Raw genomic sequence first — 19685 nt, forward strand, 5'->3', positions numbered from 1 at the left:
AAGGGAATAGAATTAAAATATGTGTAATCTCACAATAAATTAGTATTTTATAGATAATCAAGTATCAGTAAATGAAAGAATTTAATTCAGAATAGACTGTTAAAACTCTCGTCTTTCCTATGCCTTTCTCTAGGGAAATTAAATGTCTTAGAAAAAAAAAATCAGGAGAATTAGCTGCCCTTTCATAAACAAATTTGAATTTCCAATTATGGAATTTTTGATAAGTGCTTTAGTCAAATCATTACTAAAGAACTGTTGTAAAACTACACTTTTCTAGAGAAGAAATCACGATATATGTCAGGGGACCTTCTTACCATGGTAGAGCTGATCTGCGTCAGTCAGATCATAGTAAATTGGGACCAGAAACATAAGATCAACAACTGTGGAAAAATAAATACAGCAAATAAGAAGGAAGGTCAAGGATACTTGATGTCTAAATTAGGTATGAAGTCAAGGAGGACTCTGGAAATTGTCAAGTTCTGCTAAGCCAAAATCAAGACCACTGGGGAGCAGGACCAGTCACATTAGGTTCAGTCACATAGTCTGGAGCAGTCAGACAGGGTCTAGTGGGATCCCTTCCTTGCTTATACGTTAAGTCCTACATGCTCAGTTGCACGTATTCATTTGAAAAGGGGAAGAAAATGCAAATAGCAAAGAATGAGGAAAAGGGGAAAAAAAGGCAAATAATTAAATGGCAAAAGGGAAGAGAAGGCAAGGAGAAAAAAAAAATAGAAAATGGAAGATAATGCTTAGGTCAAATGAAAGGTCTCATATAGACTAAAATAGAACAGTACTTTTTGTTTCTTATATGATACCAAGCATTCTTGGTCTCCAAGATCAAAAGCAGTTCAAAAGAGCATTAAAAATTTTTTTTTCATATAGATGTTTAAAGCACGCAATTTTTTTTCTTTTGAAAGCTGTTTATGTCCTTTGATTATGTCCTTTGATTTATGTAAGAGAAACTTAATCAATATTATAGAAAAAGAAACAGAAATACTCTGAAGTCCAAATGAATGACTGATTCAGAAGCAGAATGCCTTCAGACTAATACAGAGGCCAGTTCTACTCTCTTAGCAGAAACACACTTTCTTGTCACATCCATAATAGCAACTCGCCTTCGTTTTGGTCGAGCAAACTTTGTGGACTATAAATCACAAAGACAAGGGTGATAAAATGTTATTCTTCCTCACCTACAGGAACAGAACTTCGTTTAGATGTATGGGATGGATGGAAAGAATTTCTGACTGGTTGTCTCCAAGGACAAAAGCTTAAAGTCCAACGGTATCTATCAGAGGAAGAACCAGTACTCAAGTATGGATACTAAAAATAAATGTTAACTATATTAACAAAGTTTATTCCCCCTCCATCCCCCCTCCCGCAATACTCACAAGAACAGCTATTCCTTATAATCCTTGACACAGAGCTGCAATGTTACAATAAATGGTGACCCTACTATACTCCATAAAGTGATAGGAAATCCAGAATTGGATGGAATTACAGAGGACATTTTTTTTTTTTTTTGCATTTTTAAATGACATCTTTTTATTTACAAGTTATATGCATGGGTAATTTTACAGCATTGACAATTGGCAAACCTTTTGTTCCAATTTTTCCCCTCCGTCCCCCATCCCCTCCCCCAGATGGCAGGTTGACAATACATATTAAATATGTTAAAGTATAAGTTAAATACAATATATGTGTACATGTCCAAACCGTTATAGTGTACAATTAGCCTGTGAAGGAAATAAAAAATGCAGGCGGACAAAAATAGAGGGATTGGGAATTCTATGTAATGGTTCATAGTCATCTCCCAGAGTTCTTTCACTGGGCGGAGCTGGTTCAGTTCATTCCTGCTCCATTGAAACTGATTTGGTTCTTCTCATTGCTGGAGATGACCAGGTCCATCAGAATTAGTTATCATATAGTATTGTTGTTGAAGTACATAATGATCTCCTGCTCCTGATCGTTTCGCTCAGTGTAAAGGACATTTTGTTCATTTCTTACTGTTTGGGTCTGTAGCATCATGATACACAGAAAATATAGTTAATGATTTAGAGCCAAAGTAGATGGTATCTCAGGCTGCTTATCTGTGTGAAGAAGCTGCCACTGGTCCATGCTTTGAGTCTGTGGAGTCTGACTTCTGCCTAGATTTTTATTGACTTCCTTGGATATTTGCTAGATCTCCTTCTCAGGGACTTATTCCCCGCAGAAGCTATGTTCTCTCCCTCCAGGTCTGTCGATTGCAACTAGACTCAAGCAGCCCCAGCTCCTCCATTCTCTCCATCTCACCTTCACAGTGGGGATGGGAACCTGGCAGGAAAAGTGAATGCTATTCAAGCTCTTCCACTCAGTTTGGCTTAATCCCTTAATTGAGCAGCTCCTGGGCTCCTCCATTATCCTGCTGCCCTCTGCTGGAGCTGTTTTCCATTGCTAGGGCATCTTCCTCAAAGCAAGGGGGTTCTCTTTAGTCATGTCCATAGCTTTGCCAACCAGAATAGAAAAGAACCTCCCTTTTGAGGTCCTTATAGCATGTAATAAGAAATGTAATAAGAAAATTCTTCCCAACTCCCATTATGCTCTGGTAGAGAGTGGCCGGAGTATGAGCATTATAAAGGCAAATAACAGAATTAGGATGAATGTTGGAAACTCTTTGCTTATGTTTTGAAAATTAAAAAGTATTTAAAATTTTTTAAAAGTGATACATTTACACATAAAAAAGAGTGAAGGTTAGCAGATTGGACAGCTTAGATATGGCGCTAAAACCTTCTAAGTTTAAAAAAATGTTAAAAAAGGTCTTCAGTATGGTCTTTTAAGAGTACATGGACAGGGGCAGCTAGATGGCACAGTGGATAGAGCCTCAGCCCTGAAGTCAGGAGGACCTGAGTTCAAACTGGGCCTTACATTTAATACTTCCTGGCTGTATGACCCTGGGCAAGTCACCTAATCCCAATTGCCTCAGGGGGAAAAAAGAGTATGTGGACAGAATTATACAGGATCAGATATATAGATAGATTGTTGTCTGTACCTGTGAAGGGAGTGCTCACATTGATGAGTTCATCAATTCATTTAAATTCTGAAGTATATTAAATGAATCTCTTGTGGAGTTTTTCCACTAATATAATCCATTGGAATTACCAGTTACTTAACTTTTTCTTTTTGAATTATTTTTAATTAAAAAGACAAATAATTATATCTTTTGAATTATCAAATAATTAGATAAATAACTACCTCAATAAAACCATAATTTCCGGAATATGGGTATTCCTTCCAATGATTCAGATTAAATCATGTCTATTTTGTGCAACTTCATCTATGTCTTCCCATAAATTTTTCCCAAGGATCTACACAAAATTCTTTTTTTTTTTAAACAAAATACTCAAACCAATGTTTATTGTTTCACTGTTTCTTAATTACTTTCTATAGCATTCTCATTGTGCTTTAAAAAGATGAGGTACAGTGTAAATGTTAACAAAACAATTCATCACAAAACACTTTATTGCATACTATTGAGCTTTTTTTTTTTTTTAATAACTTTTTATTGACAAATCCTATGCTAGGGTAATTTTTTACAGCATTATCCCTTGCACTCACTTCTGTTCCGATAATAACTCAAATTCTTTAGACATTGTTGGAGAATACTAGAGCTGTCCATTGGTGTCTCATTCCAACTACAATTATGTAATGGATAATGTACTGAGAATTGGAAATCAAAAACCCAAATTCTGTCTTAGATATTTGTTTGGCCCAACTGGGCCAAGGCAATCGGGGTTAAGTGAATTCCCCAGGGTCACACAGCTAGAAAGCATTAAGAGTTTGAGGTTACATTTGAACCCAAGACCTCTTGACTTTAGGACTGGTACGCTATCTACTACGCCCTCTAGTTGCTTTTGAATTAAACACATATTAGCTGTGTGACTAAGAAAATCTTTTAACCTCTTTGTCTCAGTTTCCTTATCCATAAAAAAGAAGGAATTCCATGTCCTTAAAGGTTTATTCTGGCCCTAAATCCATGATTCTAGAATCCTTTTTATTGTTCCTGTATTTCCCCGAGAAGCTTCTTTAAATTCCTTTTCCTATATAATACCTTATTTATATTTTGCTTCCTCTCGTATCGAATATATTGACTTTGGAGCTATATAATATCATTGAAAGAACATTGTGCATAGTATAATATTTACAAATGGGTTTTGTATGAGTCAAATGACTCATTACTACTCATTTTACCAATAGTTGCTATAGTACTTAATAGAAATATTTTTGGCATACTTCTACCTAGCAAAAGGGAAAGAACCACAATAGAATATCTAATAATGTGCTTGAGTACCTAGTGCTATCAGTTTTTTTTTAATTATTAATTTTACTATATTTTAGACACAAGGTTTGATTTATTTGTACATACAAAATGTAAACATAGCAAAATAAATAGTAAAACAACTGATGCAGGGTCCCATTTCATGCTCATGATCCCATTAAAGAATTATTATTATTATTATTTGCTGAGGCAACTGGGGTTAAGTGACTTGCCCAGGGTTACACAACTAGGAAGTGTTAAGTATCTGAGATCACATTTGAACTCAGGGTTCAGTCAGGTTGAACTGACTTCAGGGTTGATGCTCTATCCACTATACCACCTAGCTGCCCCTAAAGAATTATTTTCTAAAATCCATTCAATTGCAAATTCAAGTGCAAAAGCATGATGATGAATATCTATTATTCAAGTAACATAAATAATATTGATAATACAAATAAACTATTTAAAAGGTGGTAATTTTTCCAATTTTACAAAATGTACATTATATTTCAATTTAATATATGATATATTGATAGTTCAATAGGTTCATTTTAGTTCTCTGTAATGCAGAGCCTTACATTTTATATTCAGTTGGAAAGAAGATGACTGCACACCATCAGCATAGGTCATTACCATCAGTTGGAAGCTATGTTACTTCCATAGCTACTTGTTTCTGCAATTACATTTTTAAATTTTTAAATTTATTATTATAGCTTTTTATTGACAAAACATATGCATGGGTAATTTTTCAACATTGACCCTTGCAAAAACTTCTGTTCCAACTTTTCCCCTCCTCCCCTCCACCTCTTCCCCTAGATGGCAAGTAGTCTCATACATGTTAAATATGTTAAAGTATATGTTAAATACAATATATGTATACATATTTATACAGTTATCTTGCTGCACAAGAAAAATTGGATTTAGAAAGAAGGTAAAAAACAACCTGGGAAGAAAAACAAAAATTCTGCAATTACATTTAAGCCCAATCCTTCCGACTCATGGTTCTCTCTGGCTACGCCGCTGATGGCACTGCTAGGAGCCACCTTTGGCACTCTGTCCATTCTGGCAGCAACTGGCAAGTTTTAAGGCTGTTGGCAATAGAGCCGAAGTCCTTGTATTGATATGCACATCGACTGGAGAAACAACACTGACATTGTTGAGGTGTGCTGTATTTCTCAGGCAGGAATTGTTCATATGAAGTCTCTGAGGGCTGCTGGTGCACTACACTGGGACTGAATGGTTTCCTTACAAGTTGTCCATTCACTTTCCTATTTTGTGCATTTATTCAGGTACCAAAAGAGAGTAGCACTTTATATGGCTGCATTTTATGGATATATTGAACTCACAGAGTGGACTCTACAGCAAGGAGTAAGGCCCAATGAAGCAGTTGGGGTCCATCCCTATCGAGAATGGTGTCAAGAAACGTATCATCCAGATACCATTAAATGTCCCATTCATGCAGCCTCCGAAACAGGACAACTATTGATCCTTAAGGCCTTCATCAATTACAATGTCTTATGTCTAGACTGTAAAAATGCACTGGGACAGATACCACTAACAATCGCCCTTAAACACAGGCATAAAGACTGTGTATTATACTTGGTGGCTAAGATGTGGTCCATGGTTTCTTATTCTAAAATTTCAATCCCCATGAAGATCTATATCAAAATCAAGCAATGGCTTCTCAGAGCTCAGCGTCACACCCTTCAGAGAAGACGCCACACTGGGACTCGGAGGTTCAGAACACGAGTTGGAGATTTTGTCATGGTGGATGGCTTTACCCAGCCAAAAATGACCTCCAGAGAATGGAGTAAAGCTGGGAACAAGAGTATAAAAAACAAAGTTTCCAAACTGCCAAATTTCCATGAAAAAACCCAAAGCAGGAAAACTCTGGATCTTTTAACAGTTTCGCAACAGCAGAAATGTGTAAGCAGCATAAAATTGCCTCCAATAAAAGAAACAAATGGGTTCTCAAGATTACAAGAGTCTCATCCAAACAATCAGAAAAAAAAGATAGCAACATCTAGAAGGAAGGAATTGATGACAACAAATCTGTACTCAGCCCAAATCCCTCTTCCTTCACTTGATACTGGGGGCTATTCACATCCTCCTTTTTACTATGTGACCCCTAAGGCAGCCTGTTTCCTCACTTCATCCCTTCAGTCTTTTTTGGAATACAGTGGGAAGACTACAAGAGAGAATGCAATCTACTGCTTAGCTACTGCAAGGTATTTTTTTCTTTAATCATTCATGTAAGCCAATATTAAGTTGTACATCCTGAGTCAAAAATTTTCATCACTATCATTAGTAGTATATGCTCTGAGACATTTATGATTAAATTATTGATTTAATTTTTATTTTAATTTATTAATTTTAATAAATTAATATTAAGTATAATAATAGATTATATATAATTATATAAAAATAAACAAAATTAATTTAATAATTAATGATTAAATAAATGAAAATTAAATCTAAGACATTCTGATTAAAAGTATTTCTGTAAATAAGTATTAATTCAACAAGTATGATTAAAAGTGTTTCTGTAAATGAAAACAGAACAAAGACTTTGAAAAATAAGGGGAAGAAAATGTATTTAAAAAGCACAGGTCTAGAGTCAGTAAACTATAACTCTGGGCCAAACAATCCAGAAACTGTCTACTTTTGTATAGCTTGACCATCTTAGTTTTTACATTTTAAAATAATTTTTTTGTATTTTAAAATGTAAAAGTTATTAGCTTGAGGGGCATGTAAAACAGGATTTGTATCCTTTGTAGGACTGTGTTTTGCCAACTTTTGGCATCATTAATTGGACAATGCTGAAAATGGAAGTAAATAGGTAAGTAATTGAATAATAAAGTAAGCCAAAATGAATTAAGAGGTGAAGCTCTTGGAGATAAAGATTGGACAAGATAAGAAAGCTGAATGAAATCGATAGTAATTTAGGATAAGTAAAATTATTTGAACCATCTGCTTCTGACACATTTACATGAGTAATTTTTCCGCATTGACAATTGCAAAACCTTCTGTTTCAATTTTCCCCCTCCTTCTTCTTACCCCCTCCCCTAGATGGCAGGTAGACCAACACATGTTAAATATGTTAAAATATATATTAAATATAATATATGTATACATATTTATACAGTTATTTTGCTGCACAGGAAGAACTGGACTTTGAAATAATGTAAAATTACCCTGTGAAGGAAATAAAAAATCCAAGCAGACAAAAACAGAGAGATTGGAAATGCTATGTAGTAGTTCCCCCTCATTTCCCAGAGTTCTTTCACTGGATGTAGCTGGTTCTATTCATTATTGAACAAATGGAGCTCATTTGGTTCATCTCATTGTTGAAGAGAGCCATGTCCATCAGAATTGATCATCATATAGTATTGTTGTTGAAGTACATAATGATTGACACATTTATTATCATAAATACTCACCATTGGTGATATACTAGGATTCTGTCATTTCCATGTCGTGTAACATTTTGTGCACCCACTTTATCACATTTGATTTTTTGAGGACCTGCTCCTTCCTTACTATTTGGCAAACTGCTACCACCTAGTGGTGATAATCTGGGCAGCTACTGGACAAAATTGGGGATAACTAGTGACATTAATAATTCACTGGGTCACAAGTTTTAGAGTTGAAAGAACCTTAAAGAGTGGATGCCTGTTAGTTGGAGAAAGGCTGAATTAGTTGTATTTGGATGGAAGAGAACACTATGGTTCCATAAGAAATGATGAATAGGTGGATTTCAGAAAAACCTGGAAAGACTTCCATGACAAGCTGAGTGAAGTGAGCAGAACCAGGAGAACAGTGTGCACAATAGCAACAAGATTATGTGATGATCCACTATGACAGTCTTAGCTCTTCTCAGCAATACAGTGATCTGAGACAATTCCAATAGATTTGGGATGGAAAATGCCTTCTGCATCCAGAGGAAGAACTAAGGAGACTGAATGCAGATCAAAGTATACTATTGTCACTTTTTTTCCTTTCTTGTGGTTTTCCCCTTTTGTTCTGATTTTTCTTTCACAACATGACTAATACGGAAATATGCTTAAAATGATTGTGCATGGTATAACCTCTATCAGATTGCTTACTGTCTTAGGGAGGGGGGAAAAATTTAAAATGAATATTGAAAACTATCTTTACATATAATTGGAAAAAATAAAATACTAATAAATAAAAAAAATAACAAACAACAAAAACAAAAACATAAAAACAATAAAGGACTTAAAGATGATCATCTATTCCAGCCTTTTGTTTTATAGATGAGGAAACTAAGGCTCAGACATTTCAGTAATTTATCCCAGACTAATGGATAGATAAAAGTACAGAATGAAGAATGTCCCCAGATCTAAACAGGAAAAGATTAGGTTTTAAGATAAATTATTTGTTATTTTTTTTGCAGTGCATTTAAAGAAAAACGGTGGCTTCAGCAATTAGAAATTGCAAAGGCTATGGCAAAGAAGAGCATTTATAATCTAACTACAGAAGGCATGACTTCAAAATGAAGATATCCTCAGGAGGCTTTCCTTTGATTTCCTCTTTGTTTTATTTATTTATTTTGCAAGACACTCAGAGTTAAGTGACTTGCCCAGGGTCACACACCTAAAAAGTATTAAATGTCTACGGTGGCATTTGAACTCTAGGTCTTGGGGATTCCAGGGCCAGTGCTCTATCCACTTTGCCATCTAACTGCCCTGAGTCTTTCTTTGAGAAGGCAAGACCTCCATTCATTTGTGATTAACAAAGTGCTGACATAATTTCTCATTTCTAATGCCAACAACCCCCAGATACCAGCAGGAAAGAAGGGCTCATAAATGGACTTTAACACTTAGTTCTGTGATCTCTAAATGTTAGCAATTTGGATCACCAAGTCGCCGACTCTGAGGTAGAGAGGACCTGAGAAGCCTTCTTAATTCAACCAGGCCTGAACAGAAATCTCCGATTATTTCCAGACAGACTGTTCAGTCTAAAGAATTTCAGAAACAAGGAATTCACTAGTCTCTGAATCAATTCTACTTTTAGCTGTCTCTTGTTAACAAGTTTTTTTCCTTATGTTAAGCTCAAATCTGCCTCTTTACTCCTTCAAATAATTTTTATATAGTTCTGACTTCTGAAACAAAGTAGAGAAAATGTAGTCCCTTTCCCACATTACATTCTTTTAATACTTGGAGACAGCTATCATCCCTCCAGTCTTTTCAATTAATAGTTTGTTTTTTTTATTATAGCTTTTTATTTACAAGATATATATATGCATGGGTAATTTTTCAACATTGACCTTTGTAAAACCTTTTATTCCAATTTTTCCCCTCCTTCCCCTTTCCCCCGTCCCCCAGATGGCAGGTAAACCAATACATGTTAAATATATTAAAGTATATGTTCAATTAATAGTTATATGCAGCTGATTTTGCCTAACTCCAGAGCTAAGAATTACCTGACGGTAACTGAAAATAATTAAAAGAGAAACATCAAACCCTTTTAAAAAAAAAGAAAATTGAATGCAGAAGTCAGAAGCAGCTACCTGACTTTGATCCCAACTGACCCAGTGACTAGTAGATCCAAACAGGTTTCACCCATTGATGCACCAGGAGCTAGCAATTCTGACCAGATTTCACACCTCCCACCTGTCTTTCTGCCCTAATACATGGATTTTTATTTGTTATGCAAAACAATTTATTAATAGCATCTTAGGGCTGAGCCCCCTTCTACTCCTCCCTGTACCCCAATTTGGGTACTCCAATACTCTGGTATTATGTAGTAATCCCAATTTGCAATACCTTGTCTCTATTAAAGAATCTAGTTTTTGCTGTTTTAGTCATCTTATTTCAGGTTGATATATTTGGTGTCAGAAAATGGAATTTGAAGATTCCTGCCCAGATGGCCACTGTTTTTAACCTCGTAAACCTGGTACTAGCCTGGACCCCTTGTGTTTCAGGCCAGATTTGATTCAGTGTTTCAGCCTGGGTAAGTCTCTCAAATTTTCTGAATTCCTGTCTTTTTGGTTGAGTTCTTGACTCTTTAATCAAGTTTTTGTTAAAAAACAAAACAAAAAGAAGACCTATGGGTGGGGGCAAGGAAAGGAGAAAATCACAAAATAAAATTGCATAGCAGAAAACAAAAGAAAATTTAGAAGGAACACAGAAAAGATGAATAGTTCTGAAAACAATATGTAGGCTTTATTACATAGGTTTTTGTGAAATGGAAATTTATTGTTTTGTATTAAATCTCTTATGATCTGCTACATATATAAAAAAGTTTTTTTTCTTTCCTCATTTTGTATTTAAGTTTCAAATGAATTTTTAAAATTAAAAGGAAAAACTTCAAAATAAAGCTTAAAAAAAAGGTCCATGGACAATTTGGGTTCCCTTCCAGCAGGTTCCCCTAAAAAGGGAGAGCTGCTAGGTTTGTAATTATGGATCATGTGTGTCTACTCTAACAGATCTGCCTAAAAGGAGAGTTTCTGGCTATATGTTTTGTTTGTTTGTTGTTTTTCTTTGTGGAATACCAAATGTGCCATTGTGCGTGTAGGTGTGTGTCCTTCAGTAAAAAGTCACATTTTTTTCTTCTTTTTGATTGGAGTACTGGAGAAGGGAAAGAATGAGGTCAAAACTAACTGTACACTTGTTTTTGTTTCTAGATGTAGTGGAAACTGAAAAATTTAAGCCCAGACTACCTATAGAATTTTTACAGATAATCAGAGCCAAAAGTAGCAAAAACAGCAATGAGAAGAAAAAAGTTTGAAACAAGAATTAGATGGCTTTTTCAGGGAATTACAGGAGATTCTCCTCCTTCACCAATTAATTTGAATAATTCCCTTTCTTTTGACAGAGAGCAGAATTGTCAGAAAGATAATATTGGCAGAGATGCAGTTAGAGAGTTATTTTTCCCCTTGCTTTTAAGTAATTTATTTCTAACTAATAAAAACTTATTTGGGAATTGAATAATAGAAATTATAAATGCAGGTTTAATTAAACCCTGAAATTAAATTTTGTAGATTATGTTTAATTTTAATCTGGGAGAACTGTCTGGTTTTTCCCTCATCACCCTGAGTTTTTTTTTTTTTTTTAAATAACTTTTTATTGATAGAACGCATGCCAGGGTAATTTTTTACAGCATTATCCCTTGCATTCACTTCTGTTCCGATTTTTCCCCTCCCTCCCTCCACCCCTTCCCCCAGATGGCAAGAGTCCTTTACATGTTGAATGGGTTGCAGTATATCCTAGATACAATATATGTGTGCAGATCCGAACAGTTTTCTTGTTGCACAGGGAGAATTGAATTCAGAAGGTATAAATAACCCGGGAAGAAGAACAAAAATGCAAGCGGTTTATATTCATTCCCCATCACCCTGAGTTTTAAGTATTAACTCATAGAAAAGAGAAAAGTCTGTGTGAATTGGAAATCAACCAAAAGATAGAGAATTTGATTAGAAAATCTAGTTAGATACTTGATTATTGAAGTGGAAATCAATTTAGAAATAATTTTTGAATTGATATGAGTTTTGAACTTAGAAATTTTGCTATAATTGTGAGACTCTTACCCACTTTTATAATAGATTATTGAGTTTTTGAGTTCCAGTTTACTTCTTGCTCCAAAAAGAAAAAGTTATTTAAGAAAACAATTTGAAGTTTACATGGAATTTATTAGGATAATTGCTGTTTGAATAGATGAAATTTTTGTAAACCATTAACAGTTTTTATTATTGCTAAAAACATCTTAAATATTTTTGCTGCTTCCATTTCTTAGAGAATAACAGATTTGTAACTAATTAGATTCTAAGTAAAAGTCTTTAATAAAATCATTGGTTTTGTAAGAATTCAGTAAAGATTACAGAATAATGTTCAGTCATTTTTCAGTTGTGTCTGAATTTTCCTGACCTCATTTGGGGTTTTCTTGACAAAGCTGCTGGTATGATTTGCCATTTCTCTTTCCAGCTCATTTTACAGATGAAGAAACTGAGGCAAACAGGATTAAGTGACTTCCCCAGGGTCATAGAGCTAGTAAGTTTCTGAGGCCAGATTTGAACTCAGAAGGTTGAGTTTTTCTGACTCTGAGCCTAATACTCTAGCCACTGTTCCTAGTCTGAAATGCTGTTTGAATAAATAAGAAAGGCATGGGATTTCATACTACAGGAGAAATGTATACACAAGAAAAGGTTGAAAGATTTGAAGGATGTTATGACTTAAAATGGGAAAATCCCCATTTGGGAAATAACTGAATTTATTCCCCTCTCATTTTAAGTGAAATATGTCTCCTCTAATAAGATGCTTTTTGCTAAGTCAGAATTTATTGTACCATTTAGTATTAAGACAAAGTATTTTTAAAAATACATGGACCTAGAAATGTGTTAATTGTGTGATCCTAAAACAAGTTACCTCAGTTTACAAATCTGTAATATGATTTAAGAAAATAGCTCATATTGATTTGATAGTTCTTTGCATTAGGACTATTAGTAAAATGGAAAATTCTTTTTAGATGAGTATTCTTTTTTGGTTTTATACACACACACACACACACACACACACACATTAATTGCTATATACTTTGGATAGTAGTTTCAATTGTTATAAATTCAATTGCTAAATAAATGCTGTTATATATATTTTCGAATGTTCATTGAGAAGTGCAACAGGTACTTGTAATGTTTTTATTTAATTTTGGTTGAGAACTAGAAATTACAAAAGGAAAAGATTCTGAAGTTTTGACTTACTAGCTTGTTATTAGTAAGGTCAGATAAACTTCTAGCTGCAGAAAAGATGTTGTGTGACTTTTGGAAAGATAGGCACTTTTTCCTTATAAGCTGATTCGTTATAACAATGTGAGAGTCATTTATGTCCAGCCCTAAGAACACTTAGTAAAACTTGCTGTTTAAGGTGAAGTTTTTAGGGGATTATAATTAATGTTCCTCTGAGTCTGATTCCAGGTACAATCATCAAGAAATGCTACTGAGCCAATGATCTACAATACCAGAAGCCCTACCGGGGCAGGTGGGGAGGAGGAGAAGGAGGTGAGGGAGGGGACATCTAGGAACTGTTGGTGGAGTTATGTCTAATGAGAAATCTGGGAGAGCCACTTTTGTCATGGGCTGATTCAGTTTCCTCAGAATGATGCTTCCTCTTTATTGGAAAAATTTCCCACCTAGCTTATTCTAATCCCAGCTATGACATTCTGTCAATGCCATTGGTTGCTTATATTATTCTTGCCTGGAATCAACATCAAGCTAAGGGAGCTTTTTATTTTCCCTACTAATTATGTCCTTTTTTGCTTTTATGACAACTTTCTATAATCATGGTGGATAATCAATAGAAGATATGAACACAATGCTGAATCTTTTTGGACTAAAATGGGAACATACCTACGTTAGCATAACAAGATGCAAGTGTGTTAGATCATAGCTATTCAATTTGAAATTACAGTTCTTTCTATAACCCCAAACAACTGAGTAGATAAGTACTTGGGCTTGTCATCTGCCCTGATGGTTCTGTATTTTTGTATAAAACAAGATCAAATATCTTACATTGGTAAGGGTAATTAGACAATGATGTAAGAATTTGCAAAACCAGGATATAATTGTGTTATTTAGTGAAATTGATATAAATGTTTTCTGTTCTGTGTTAGAGAAAAGAATTTCAGCTCAATTGGTTATCTTGGAAGAGAGCGAGTTATGGTTTATCTTACATTGCCTCAAAGAGACATTCATTTGCTTAGATTTTTTAATATGAAATTCACACATATATGAAGTATTCTATAAAATGAAAGCAAATTACAAGATTGAAGAGGATTTATGTGTTTTAGCCTATATGGCTGTGTTATCTATTTCATTTGAAGATGGCATTTTTTCATCTTTTAAATAAATTCATATATCTGCTCATTAAACTTACTCAAGAAGTTAGCTACTTGCAAAGAGTGTTTTATCTATGTGCCCATATATAGCATTAGATCCTTAGCAGCAATTTATCCTCCTAAGGGGGAAATGAGCAGTGTAAAAGTAAATAACTAGTGTACATAAATGTTTTTAAAGGGCACAAAAACCTTGAAGATGTTTTAAAAACAAATTGTAAAAAATTATTAGAATTTTCTGATTTCTCAATTGTTATTTGGATTTCCTGAATATATCAACATAACAATTTGCTAATTTACATCATAAGTAATCATCATAATATATCATAAGTAATAAACTGAAGTTCCTTCCCTTTCTGGAACTTAAATCCAAGGTGAAGATTGAAATACATAAAAACCAGAAGTTAAATGATAGGAGAGTTACTGTCGATTTTTAAAGTACTTTTAAACCTTATCTAACTAACATCAAAGAGTATGGAAAAATGTAAATTTTGTGATCTAGAAGTTACTAATTTGATGTTCTTATTAGTGCTATAAAGTTTGAGCTAGTTCTTAACAAATGACTTAGTTATTGGCAAAGCATATTTAAAATGAGATCTATTTTGTATGAAATTTTTACAGAAAGGGGATCTTTACAAGTGACCTTAACAAGAAAAGCAGATCTGCTAGAATAAGCAGCTCTCAGAACTCACCTATTTTAGAATGCTTAGGAAGGATGATTTTCCGAAATCAGATGATTGCAGTAGTACATGACCTCAGAAACCAAAGAACTTCAGACTTCTGAGCCCCAAGTTGTAAGAGCCTGAAGAAATGAACAGTGGGAGTGGGTTACTCTTCCCTTTTACTTCTTCCCCATGGACTGTTGTTTTTTGTAAGGCTTGCTTCCCTTAATGGCGATTACCCCCAGTAGCTCCCGATAAAGTATTGGTCAATCTCTTTTACTCTTTACCTAATACTATCATGGTAAGTCTCATAGTTAAAAACCTTTGATAAAGTGCTTAATACCTTATGATCTTGTATACCCTGGTGAATCTGATTCTCTCCTGCATCTTTGTGGACCTTTTTAGTTGGCTCCCTTTTCACTTTGGGGATGTTGTATGCTCTCTCTCACACAGCCCTCCTTGTGGCTATCTTGCTCTTTGGCAGGGGAGGTAGGATTAAGTGTTGCCTACATGTCCCTTCTCATATTGGGATGTTATTATTGATATCATCTTGGCCCATTAGCTCATAGAACTTTTTGATGCTTTCCTTGGTCAGCAGTCGGAATTTATCTTGACCAAGAAGGGGGAATGTTGAATACAACTGACATTGTATGATGTATAAAAAGTTTGAGAGACATAGTTTCAGGGTAGTTAATAATTTTATAAATTATGTCTAACTGATAAAAAAAAAAGTCATTTGGCTTTCTCTTATAAACCAAAGATAAATCACGGAGGCTGCTCATGTATATATATCTTTGGAAGAATGGGTGTTCACAACAGATGGAAATGAACTCTGCTTGGTTAACAATGAATAAATATTATGAGAGGTGGACATATTCTAATGAAGAGCTAAGGGACCCTGACTTTGATTATATCACTCTTTCTCCTCTCTACTCCCACCACCCTCAACCTCAGGTAGACTAGATAAAGGGAACCACCTCAAACTCAAACTGGAATCGACAGAAATTAGATTCTCTTTGTAAGATTTTCTAGTTAGGTAGGTTAAGAATTCCACCTAAATAAGATGATCTAGGTGGGGTTAATTTTTTGAACAAGATCAGAAATCTCCTTGAGAGATTAGACTTTGAATGAGGAAATAGGAAAGGAAAAAAAAATCTGGATTTGCATTCTCCTCTATATTAATTGGTTCTTAATATGAGAAAAATACTCATTGCCCAACCCCAGTGCAATGAATTTCCTAAGAACAATTGAAAGCATTTAAAAGAGGTCTATCAAGACAGCTACCAAAAATGTTGATAACAGAAGGGATTACTTGACTTTGATCCCAAATGATCCAGTGACTTGAAGAGATCCAAACTGGTTTCCTCCTTATTAAAATGTATCTAATCCTGCTCCTTCCTACACTTCTTGGGCACTCTTGTACCTGGGTTTGCATGGTGATGCTGAATTGAAATTCCTTTGCCTCAATTAAAGATTCAAATTTTTGCTACTTTGGCAGTCTTCTCAATTTCAGGTTGACACACAATTCTATAATAAGAGGGTTTTTTTTTTTTTTTTTTTTTTTAGCTCTTTCATGATCCTAGATACTATTTTAAAAATTCAAATAAAATGTTGATATCATTTCTTTTCATTACCAAAAATTTTCCCAGTATTTTTCTCTTTCCTTTCCAGAGCCATGCCATTTACAAATAATATATATTTGAAAGACAAAAAAGGGGGGAAAAACCCAGTATAATTAATATTTCAAAAAAGCTTAAAAATATGTGCACATACTACACTTCTAGACTTTTAACCTCTCCAAAAGGATGCAGTGGGAGTGCTGCTCTCCTTTTAAATGCTCTCTAGTTTGTGAAGGTTCTTTCTAAATTGTGGTTCCAAGAATTGAATACAGTACTTCAGATATGATCTGATAGGGACAAAATATAGCAGAAGTGTTACCTTATTTTGGACACCATGTTTATTTTAGTCTCTGATTATATTAGTTTTTTTGCTCTCATACTGTCTTTTAGACTTGCAGGGCCCTAAAGCACTTAGAACTTTTTCATCCTATGTGGCCAAACTTTGTTTATCTGATGCTTATAAAAGTTTCTTTTTGTAGCTCATATAACCTCATTTTAATAAGCCTGTGTAGGTCCTGATTCCAATGCAGACATTCTTTATGCCTTGAAATGCATGTCATCTATAATGATATTTAAATCATTGATAAAAATGGTAAATTAAACACCTATGGTATGAACAAAAATCTTCCAAAATATATTTTTACATAGGAAATTCATATGATAGCTTGAAAAATAACTTGCAAGGCTGATACCCCACATAACTGACTGATCCCCAGTCAATTAACCTTGGCAGTGGGACAGAAGCTTTTACAAGGAAAAACAGGAATTGATACCTACAAACCTCAAGTCTATCAATACTCCTCTCATCCTTCATTTAAGCAACAAATACTTAAGTTATCACATGCAGAGCATTAAAGCAGTTGGATACAAAGAAGCATATCACATAGTTCCTGTCCATAGCTAATAGTTATAGGAAAGTAACATAATGAATAATTAAATGATGAAAATTCAATGAAGCAAGTGAAAGTCACATAAATGGCAGAGGGTGATTTTAGAGGGAGAAGAGGGATAGTCAGAAAGAGTGGAGGATTAAAAGGATGAGGTACAATATCTAGAGTTCAGGGATGGCAATCTGTGCCAGGGGAGATTGTACTCTCACCTGTTATGGGCCAGAACTCTGAATTTGAAACAAAAGATTCTTACAAGGTATTAAGTTAGTGGAATTGATAGACAATAGTTATCTAATTTAGCATGGTTCAGTATGATTAATTTAATCCTACAAGGAGATGTTATGAGCCAGAACTTGAAACAAGGTATTAAGTGGAATTGAGGAGACAATGTGTAAATCTAGTTTAGCACTGATTTAATCCAACAACAAATAATGGTTTCCTAGTGATATAATGATTGCTTTGTACTCAGTGTGTAGCATATAAGCTAGAAGCCTTAGCCAGAGAGATTCAGAGATTCAGAGACAAGTGGACAGAAGGCTGAAGGCTGAAGGTTGAAGGCTGAAGGTTGAAGACTGGAGCACAAGCCCTTGGACTCAGACAGATTCGTCCCATCTCACACCACCTTGGTGGAAGGCTCTCCTTCTTTGCTTCTCCACTGAAATCAAGAGTTTCGAAAGGCCCCTAGAAAACTACCCGAGCCCCAAGTGAAGGAGATAAGACTTTGAAGGAGACAATGAAGGATTTGGACTTTAATCCCTAGCTACTCCTGTGGGATTACTGAACTGAAATGAAGGCTGCTCCCAGAGACCCCAAGAAAACCTCAACAGAGAACATTACATTTTAGAGAGAACACAAAGTGTTATGATTATTTTTTGCAAATGCTCAAATGACACCCACTGAAATACTGGATGATCAAGTGTCCTCTGAAATGATGCTTCATGTTGTCTTTGGATGCCAAATACAAGCAGCTACATCTATCTTTATGCTTCTCCAGGACAAACCTATGAGCTATCCTGCCATTAGCTGTAACTTCTGTCTTCTGATTTTGTCAAAGGCAATACACAACTTCTCCAGTAACACATATTGAGCTTTGGATGAGCATTTCCTATTTAATGTACCAATAGGTAAATAAAGTTCATAAAAAGTGCAAAAACCAGGTGACTTTTAACATGCACTACCCCCTTTGCATACTACTAAAGTTGGAGGAATTGAGGAATAATCTGAATTTTTCTATTTCTTGAGTTGCCATGGCCAAAGAATTCATCAAGTGATAACTTAATACATCCATAAGTTTTTGATGAACTTACTATGTGTCACTCATTATATTAAATGCTAAAGATACAAAGAAAGTAAAAAAAAAATAATAAGACTCTACACTTAATGAACCTACATTCCAATAGAGACCAAGGCTAATAATGAAGGATAATGAAAATCTTGATTAGTTAAGACTGGCCACAGATCAGACTCAATCTGTTACTGGTACTATGTTAGAACTCCAGCATAATTTAGAAACTATCAGTTTTCACTATAGTATTTGCTGTTTTCGGGCCCATCAAAAAAGTAGGATAATTTTCTTATCACAGTGAGCCACCAAAGGAGGAGTCAATGAAGGATAAATACCAATTAAGTGCAAAATTCATGCTCTCAGGAACCTTATCATTGGTAAGGACACATTAGTACTGCTTCTTATACCTCATCAGTATTCTTTGTCCCTAGGACTCCACGGATAGGAGGCCAGAGGGAAGAGCTACTCCCCAATCCTACATTTAAGGAGACCCTCACCTGGCCATTTCTTCATTTTCCACTCAGCTTCTTTCCTTTGGCTGTCTCCATGATTTGTATGGCCTTTCCCCAAAACTCTCTTTGGTTTATCTGTGCTATCTTTCTCTATTAGATTATTTGCTTCCTCCAGGCAGAGATTTTCATTTTCATATTTATATGTTCAGTGCTTAGCACAGTGCCTGGGACATAGCTGGTGCCTAATCAATGCTTATTGACTAATGGAGAAAACAAAACTTTCAAGCAAATAAAAGAATTGTAACCATAAATGTAATTTTAAATATTTTTCTTATTCTAAAGCAATTTAAGATTATATTTATGATATGTGGCATGCACGTGGGCTAAATAAAATCTTTTAAAGATTACATTAACACATAATATTTGTGTAGGATTAGGTCTCTACTTAAAGAAAACTCCTAATCAATGTATTGCTTGGATTATATCTTAAAGAAAAATATTTCCTTATGTCTATTAAACATTTTGCTCATAAATCTTTTGGGTCCTCTCTAGGGTGTGAAATACATGACTGCATAAAATAAATTGGATTTCAGGTGAATACATTGCAGCTATGCACCCCTGCAGAGCAAGATAA

The 19685-nt window shown here is 34.7% G+C and overlaps 1 protein-coding gene across 1 annotated transcript in view; it reads left to right on the top strand.

The window, feature by feature from the left end:
- The window catches only part of ANKUB1 (ankyrin repeat and ubiquitin domain containing 1), a 37948-nt gene extending 25064 nt beyond the window's left edge, over positions 1 to 12884 (top strand). The window contains exons 4-6 of the mRNA XM_051983291.1: positions 1197 to 1311; positions 5581 to 6519; positions 8709 to 12884. Of these exons, the coding sequence (XP_051839251.1) occupies positions 1197 to 1311; positions 5581 to 6519; positions 8709 to 8811 (1157 nt within the window). The 3' untranslated portion in view covers positions 8812 to 12884. The remainder of the gene's footprint in view (positions 1 to 1196; positions 1312 to 5580; positions 6520 to 8708) is intronic.
- The last annotated feature ends 6801 nt before the right edge of the window (positions 12885 to 19685 follow it).

Source organism: Antechinus flavipes, chromosome 3 (assembly GCF_016432865.1).
Source record: "Antechinus flavipes isolate AdamAnt ecotype Samford, QLD, Australia chromosome 3, AdamAnt_v2, whole genome shotgun sequence".
NCBI classification, from domain to species: domain Eukaryota; kingdom Metazoa; phylum Chordata; class Mammalia; order Dasyuromorphia; family Dasyuridae; genus Antechinus; species Antechinus flavipes.